The sequence below is a fragment of the Anoplophora glabripennis genome, unplaced genomic scaffold (genome assembly GCF_000390285.2).
Source record: "Anoplophora glabripennis isolate ALB-LARVAE unplaced genomic scaffold, Agla_2.0 scaffold382, whole genome shotgun sequence".
Classification (NCBI taxonomy): domain Eukaryota; kingdom Metazoa; phylum Arthropoda; class Insecta; order Coleoptera; family Cerambycidae; genus Anoplophora; species Anoplophora glabripennis.
This window is the reverse complement of record NW_019416573.1, coordinates 298,366-307,103: the sequence shown is the minus strand read 5'-3', so window position 1 is coordinate 307,103 and position 8,738 is coordinate 298,366. Positions and strand designations below refer to the sequence as shown.

Sequence of the window (8,738 nt, the reverse complement as noted above, 5' to 3'; positions counted from 1 at the left end):
CACCCACGCGAAATGGAACACCCTGTAAAACTAAAAATACTTTCCTTACATGGCCCACATGATTCCAGGCAGCTTTTATAAGAACCATTTTTTTTATAAATTTTACAGTTACAAATTTACAGAAGAATCCCTCTTAGGTGGAGCACCCTGTATAGCAAATTACAGCATATAATTTTCAAATAATGATATACTTTTAACATAAGTAATTTTATACGTGAAAATTGTTTTCCGTACTCTTTTTATATTTTACGTATATTTATTTTCTTTGTAGTAAGTTACCTTATTCATTATTAATTTTGCATAATATGTATATTTCATTAGATAAATAAATTTATTGTTATTATTAGTTGTTTTATTAAATTATGTTTACATTTGTAAATATTTTTATATAGTACTACCAATAAACAAACAAAGCATAAACATATAATTTCTACTTACACGATCCATCTATCTACAGTGTTTGGAACTGGCTATATCACCCTCAACGTCCGTTAGTTTTTTTTTCCTCTTAGGTAGGCCAGGATAATGGAACACATCCCCATTGTCACGGATGGGAAGGATTAAACTTCCTTTATTTTAAGTTTGAAGATAATTAACATAATTTCAACAGATTTTTTGCCGCAGTTAGCGGCAGATGTCTCAGGAAGTTGGGATAAGGTCAGTAATATACCGTGCCTCTAAAATAGTAAAGCTTAGGGTACAATTTTTTGCAACTCGAATGAAAGTTACGGTTTGCTTTTGCTTATAAATTTAATTTAATTGTTAGGTATGAATGTTCTCACGTCAGAAGTAAATCATAGTTAGTACAGGATTTACAGATACTTTAATTAATATGAAGTTGCTGTTGCATTCATGATAAATTTCTAGTCACATAATTCAGATGACAAGTTCTAGAGGATATTTCTTTGTCGAAATTAATAGAAAAATTCCAATAAACAACAGTTATTCTTCCTTATACAGGTTAAAAATTACTTAAGTTGCCAATTTTTATATAATTTGTTCAAAATCAGTTCTAAATTTTGCATTTGGATATTAGCTGATATACTAATTTTACTCAAAAAGTCATTTTGTTTACCAAAATTTTTAAAAACCAGTTATTTTTTCCATAGCCATCATGATACCAGAATCAATACATACATTTTCTAAAGAACATTTTTTATCCGGTTGCAGATAACCCTTTTTTATTAACATCATAGTCAAATCAAAAAAGAAAATGGTGAAAGTGAATTAAATATATTAAATTTATTGTGAAAAACTTAACAATATAAAATATTAGTATCAAATTTCACATTATCTATCACTAGCATTTTGTACAGTCAACAATTAAAATATTAACAACTTTATACAGTACTTTACAATTTCGGTTGCAAATTAACTAATAAATAGATTTATTTTTAAATAGAGATTAAAATAGCTACTAGGCATTCGAAGAACTCTGGCAGTTACATCTTAAAGACTAGAATGCTAGTTATAACTTGAGTCCCATTACCTATTTTCTATTTGTAAGAGTATTTCTTCTGAGATCAAACAGATAAAGTCTTAAGTCACCTGAAACAAAATTTAAATTAATGTTACTATCACTACTAAATAATATAAAAAGTACATAGTAACTACAATCCGTAGAAGAAATGTTACTGATCTCAAAAATAAGTAACTGTATATGTTGTTAAAATTCTCTGTATAATTCTCTTTAATTTAAGTACTTGACTTTTATCTGTAATAACTTACACGTTTATTTTATGAAAAATAAGTCTATAGAAATGTTTGTTAGCTCGAAAGAACAGAAATAATGTAAATATTTGTTGCTCATCCTATAGACAAACCGTTTCTCTGTATCGGAAAAGTTGAATTCACTTTAGAAGCAAAAATTCTTTGATCAATTCTCTAGTGATGATAAAACAGTGACCATAATTCTACTACTTGTCTACTCAAAAGGTCAATGATTCAAAAGTAAAGGTATTCCTGTAGTGCTAAATGCAAATATCAATAAGTTATTAAGTAGAATAAAATTTATGAAAGAAAATAAAAATTAACAAAATCAACTACCTATTACATCAAAGAGATTAATATTCCCAATAACTGCTTTCACAATTCATTTAGACCGCTTAATAAAAATAACAGCCTTACAAATGACTTGATTAATTAAAGCCACATTAGAAATAATCAAAAGGTTTCGGACGATGATGTTATTTCGTCGGATATATTGTGTGGGCGCTAGGAATCATCACTGTTCTTTCACACTTAAGAAGTGTGGAACAAGTCCAAGAAATTAGTATTTATAACGAATAATTATTACTTTTAATTTATAATTGAAGTACATATAATGTTCAATTTGGGTATTAAAAACTTTTTACATAAGCAAAACGATTATTACATTTTAATTAATAATTTTTAGCCCAATAAATAATTGATTAACTAATTTTAAGAATAAAAATTACCTAAAGGAATATTTTTGTATGAATATCAAGTTATTAAAAATTGACCAATAATTTAAAACCAATTCTGTCGTCTTCAATTTCTTGGTTAATTTATTGAAGCTAGAAAATTTACCATAATTTTTGTACTATACTCGTATATACTAATATAATTTTAACGTGTTCTTGAAAAATTTTTAAAATAAAAAATTGTCTATGTAAATAATTTAAAAATTCGTTCTTCAACTTCAAAAGGAATTTAAAAAGAAAATTTCGTATAATGACAATAATTGTACAATTAAGAACTTTCAAATTATAATGACGATATGTATAGCAAATGTCGTTTTTGTGTTATGTAATATAAATATTTAGTAAAAGAATACAGTAAAGTTTAGGTATACAGACACAACCTGTAAATATAGATAGGATTTTTCACGACGAACTGTAGGTATTGAAATGGGAGACTGAGTAAACCTAAGAGAGTGACAATTTAAAAATATTTTGGGTCAAAATTTGGCAATACAGGGTGATTCTTAATTTACCTAAAATTACAGCTGTAGCTTTTGAACTATTTATGGGAATTAATTTAGTGATTAATGATATGCACCATATACCACCAAAATATTCTTTTGTTGTAGTCTTAAAAGTTCCTATACAGGGTGTTCGGAAATAGTGGTACTTCCCATTGAGAGTAGGTAGATTCACCGACTCAAAATAAGACAAAAATTTCATATAAACATGGGTCCGCAAATCCACCCTACGAGGCATTTGAGGATGATTTTAAATAAATAGGTTTTTGCGAATAACTTTTAACTGCTTTGAAGAAGAGGGATAAGTTTTGTATGATTGTACAAAATAATTAAAAAATTAACACTAAAGGGCGTTTTTAACTGGACGTACTTTAAACTAATTGAAAGAATTAAGTACTGGATGTAATTTAAACTAAGGACTAAGTAATAAGAAATATAGCAGGACACTTAACTAATTAACTTAAACATAAATTAAAACCTAATAAATTAAATATCAAGAATCCCCGGAAATATACAAGGAGAACTTTTCCGATGTGACAAGTAAATATACATTTTTCTGTTAGGATCTCGAATTTTATAATTTTGTGCATGAAATTGCAGTTAAAAATAGTGATATTGTTAACAAATAACGGAAATGCAAATAAATTGCTTTTCTTTCTCATTGCTAAGATATTTTTAAAAAATGATTAAAAATATGAGCTACTAGAATTGTATTCATTTACAGATATTCAAGAAAGTGTGGAAATCAACTGCACGGTTTCAATAATTCAATCATACACTTTCTATGGCACAAAATTCTACATGGTCTTCATTGCGATGTGAAAAACAATTTCCGTCAAAATCTAGGAATTTTTCAAAGTTTATAAAATTACCGTAAGAAGCCGTGTATTATTAATAAAAGAGTTAAATATGAGCTTTTGCTGTTCTCAGTGTTGAAATAATATTGAAAAGCTAATTAAAAGGGTGACAAGAATTGCAGAGTTAAATCAAAAAATTTTTCTCACTTACTCATGTAGTTTCAGTAAGTTGTATAGTAGTAAAAAATATACCAGGTGAATATTTTGGAGTAACCACAAAATATTAAGACTCCCCAGTATGAAAATTGTGATTTAAGATGATTATTAAGGGATTTAAGATTTTTAAGACTTTTTTAGGTGGTCACTCCGTACCGCCCTAGTATGTCTTAAAACACCCTGTATATAGAAGAAACTGTAATAGAAATATCTTGCAGCAGTTCATTTCAAAAATTAATATCAATTTTTCTATGCTATGTAAAAAATATTCCAGGGTGAAGAGAAAAATTTGAATGATTTCAATATATAGCGTTACTGTAATTTTCTAAAATCTTTCACGCATTGTTTCACTAAAACATGTTATAATGTCTACTGTACGAAACATATTATCGAAAATTGATTTACTCATAATATTATATAACTCCTTCGAGTAAAGTTAATTATTGTAGTAATTTTACTAATGAAATCAATAAATCAACATAATTAATGCACTTTAATTTCTGCAAGTAGTCCACATCGCTGGGAATAATAATTAATAATATCACATTGTTTAAGTGGTCCTGTACTGCTTTTATGGATTATTATTGATGAACTCTTAAGAACTGGATAAATAATTAATAGTCGCTGATTAAAGTACTCCGCATGTAATTAAGATTAAATCTCGCAAAAAATACTTGCTACAAATACAGCACTTTGCAAGTTTTAACATTTCTTATTTTTAAAACAAAAGCACTGCACACCGTTAAAAAATATTTCTAAATATAGTTTACTGGTTAATGAATCAGAATGAGGAACATTTATACATTTATTTCATTATTACAAATGAAAGGAAAACTTGTTAAAAAAAGAATTATTTGTGTATAACCTAACTGGATGAGGTTGATTTTTAACGCTGTTAAGATTATGTTTACATGTTTTTTGTCTAACTGACCTTTGATGATGATTATTGTATTTTTATATAAATTCTTCCTGTGCATAGAAGCTGTTGCAAACAAAGCATATTAAAGACAATAGTACCATGAATTTATTTTTGGCTAGTTTCGCCAGTTAACATAAATAAGGGATCACAGTAAATGAAAATATACAGTGCGTTTCATTTCAAATTAATACATAGCCACAACTTCCTTCACAAGGGAGACAAAGAAAAAATATTTTGACTATTGTTTAAAGGTCATCTCTTTGCACTTTTTGATGTGTGATGTGTGTCTTGATCAAACTATTACGTCATCAGAGCGAGAAAACAAAGTAGCCGATAAAAAAAGTAATGCAAGTAATATTTTCTTAATAAAATTATGAATATTGATAAGTTTTTACGAGATACGCAATTTCAGTGGACTAGACAACACACTGTATATAAAATTTATCGTTATATATTTTTTAATTATATCTCCACAAATATTATAATCCTGACGTAGTATTCTGAGAATATCGGTGATATATTATCTAAAAATAATTGAATATCTTTAAATATTAATTATAATTATCGTCTCCCCATCTCCTTTCAAATAAAAACACAAGTAACGGTTAAAGATATGATACATGAACCAGTGCCAAGTATTTAAGTGCACTTGGCAATGACAATGATTGATGCTCAAAATTCTTATTAAAAATAAATGTACGTCGAATATTAACATTCGTTAAGAAAATGGCGAAAGTAACAAAAGAAAGAAGTGATTTAGTTTTAGATCACAATAACTACAGTTTATAGACATCACTTAAATTAATTTCATATGTACCATTTTTTAACTCAATAAATTGATCAAAACATTGGCCAAATTATATTGGTACATACAATTGTTCACTAAAAATTGATGACTCGAATTTTTTTTGTGTAGTGGCCTTCTTGAAGTAATGAACGAATTATGATGATCCAATTGGTAATCCATGAATTCTGAAATGTTTTTTGAGAAAATCATTTTAAAACTACTTTTTTATTAAAAATCTACTACGTAGCTTTAATTCAGCATCAACTAAAAACCCTGAATATAAGCTGAATATTTTTTTATACAGATTTCATATTTTAAATTTGATTGTGAAAATATTAAGTCTTCCCCCCTCCTAAAATGAAAATAATTTACATGCGGTCATATTCAGTAGCGTCTATGATTGACTAATTTTCCATATTCAATTTTTCAAAGCCTTCTAGATTTTTAAATTAAATGGAAACATAAACTAAGCGTTTAAACTTTATATGCAAGTCTATGTCAGTATGAAAGAATTGTATTGAATATAAATGTAATTCGAATACTACGTTTCAGAGGTATTTTAGAATGGTACCCTAGTTCTTAGTGGGCCATAGTGTATTTATAGAAAAATTGTTGTAAATTCCTTCTAGTTTTAATAAATTGGTGAAAATAGAACAACAATAGAAGAGGTTCCAATTATTGATCCTTGGGGAATTCTATTGATTTTTAATATTCGTTCAGTAAGGACAATTTTAGGTATAGTCTATATATTCTTGTTTTTATTTCAAATATTTCAAACATAGGTTATGTATCGCACCTGTACTGTAATTATATTAGTAGTTATCAGTTTAATATATTTCCGATAGAGTTTATAAAATCAATGGTATTAAACTTGTCCCAGCAACAATTTTCTTTATTATGTTATTCTGCGGATAAATTTGTTAAAATATAAAATTAATGTTAGTAAAGGATAATATACAGCATTTGTCATTTAGCTTGAAATATGGACCACAGACTTCTATAATAATTTTAAACAACCTATCAATATACAAATGTTAATGTCTGTTGAGATACAACTCGCTGAATGTGGGACCACGAAACAATAGTTATTCATATCAATACAAAACTGTTTTACTAAGTGACTTCTTGGTTGGTCTACTTCTTTCTATATTTGAACCTACATACTGTTCGAATATTCAAGAAAGTGATATAAAGGAAACTCCAACTACTTGACTATCTCATAACAATTTTGTACGTTTTTTTTTTTTCATACAAATAGATTTTTAAAAATGTATCTCCTAATAAATAAAAATGTGTACCTCGTATGAAATCCCTTAAAACAGTTTCGATGTTTGGTGGTGCCATGCACACAAGCCATGTCTCAGTAGGTAATAGCTTTTACTAGTTATTAGTATTTTGGTCCCAGAAACGGGCGTTTGAAAGCTTTGATATCCCAACTTTTTTGAACACCCTATATAAAAAATACTTGTTAATAAATAAAAGGTGAATAAATAAATATATCCACATATAATTCGCAAAAATTTCTAAATGCATTTCGATGTTTCCGCATTAATTGTTATGTAAATTTTAGATTAATGACGCAACAACTAACGTAACGTACAACTAACCACAAAATTTTAATCACCGCACTGGTATTCACTTACCATAGCGAAGAGTACGTTCCGGCTAACTGGCGGCATTTTGCGGTTGCTCTTCCCACCACTGCAACACGTCTGCTATGTTCTCCTTCTGATCGTCGGGCAACTCGTGTTCAGTTTTGAGGGAAATCACGGGCAATTCACTATTTTCCGTCTTTATTTGTACATTGAAATTAGGACTCAGTCTTTCTTGAGGAGGAGTATTGAACACAGGTATGAAGCAGTTCTGCTCACTTTTGTCCAAAGAGCTTGGTGAAAGCGAAGTGTCACTGTATATCCCCGGAGACAGGGAAGAGGTAGTGTGGATGTCATTAAGATAGGAAAGATCCTGACTGAATTCTAAATTCGGGTCCATAAGACCAGGATCAGAGAGAATGTGCTCGTCTACTATGGAGGGATCTAAGTTTTCTTCGTTTTTGTATATAAAGGTTGGGATAATTTGGTAAGAGTTTGAGGTACTGATTTTGATGAATTGCTGTTGGGAAAGTGGTGTAGATGTTGAGGTCATGTCGTCGTCTTCGGCTGGGGGAGATAACAGTTGGTATGAGTAAGAGATCTTTTGATTATGACTTCGATGGCTTGGGGAAGTAGAAGAACTTGGGGAAGGATATGATAAATCCGTAACATTCTCCGCAGTTTCGCCACCCTCTCCATCCATAGCTAGAAGGTCTTCTAGACTGCGTATGTACTCCACTGCCATTCTAAGAGTTTCCACTTTGCTAAGCTTCTTATTTCCACCTCTTCCGCTGGTATTCTCGAAGGCAGCAGCTATAAAATTAGGAATATGCTGCCTAAGGTTAGCGAAACCGTTATTCACTTGTTTGACTCTGTTCCTCTCTCTAGCGTTTCTCCTCGCCACAGCAACAGGTTGAGGGCTAGTCTTGATCTCCTTACCAGTCTTTGGTTTTTTCTTTGCATTGTTTGTCAAGAGTATATCATCCTTACTGAGTTCTTTGGGTTGCGGTAAGATGTGTTGAGGTTTCCTTAATACTATGATCTGCCTGTCGTTCTGCTGGTTGCTGACGTTGTTCTGTTGCAAGACGTTGCCCTTGCTGATGGGATTGTAATGCACCACACTTATTTGAGCCATAGCCAGTCACTAATTCGAGCTGTTTACTTATTTACATGTCTCGTGTAACGGCCTCGCTCCGGAGTTTGTCATCACTTAGGAGAGTTCGCGCCGGCCACTAATAAATAAATGACAGTCGACCGGATGTTGTAATTGGTTTGGCGCGCGATTAATTTTGTTTTAGAATTGTCGCGTGCGAGGATATTCTGAGGAATGAACCGAAGTTTGTGTCAGACAATTCCATCGAAACATTCGCACATGGCACGAGGCTAAGAGACCCCTCCCATTCCGAAGGGTGGTTTCTGGATCACCAGCTGTTGCAGTTAGGCGGCACACATATAGGGGACCCGTACGGTAAACAGAAAGCCG

At 30.4% G+C, this 8,738-nt stretch overlaps 1 protein-coding gene across 1 annotated transcript; it reads right to left on the bottom strand.

Annotated features, from left to right (window-relative positions):
* Positions 1-7,328: 7,328 nt before the first annotated feature.
* Positions 7,329-8,390, bottom strand: LOC108911776 (achaete-scute complex protein T3-like). The gene is made up of 2 exons (XM_023454983.1): positions 7,926-8,390; positions 7,329-7,856 (listed from the first exon to the last, which is right to left on the bottom strand). The coding sequence occupies exons 1-2, from the start codon at positions 8,388-8,390 to the stop codon at positions 7,329-7,331; spliced, it is 993 nt and encodes a 330-aa protein (XP_023310751.1).
* Between the last annotated feature and the right edge of the window lie 348 nt (positions 8,391-8,738).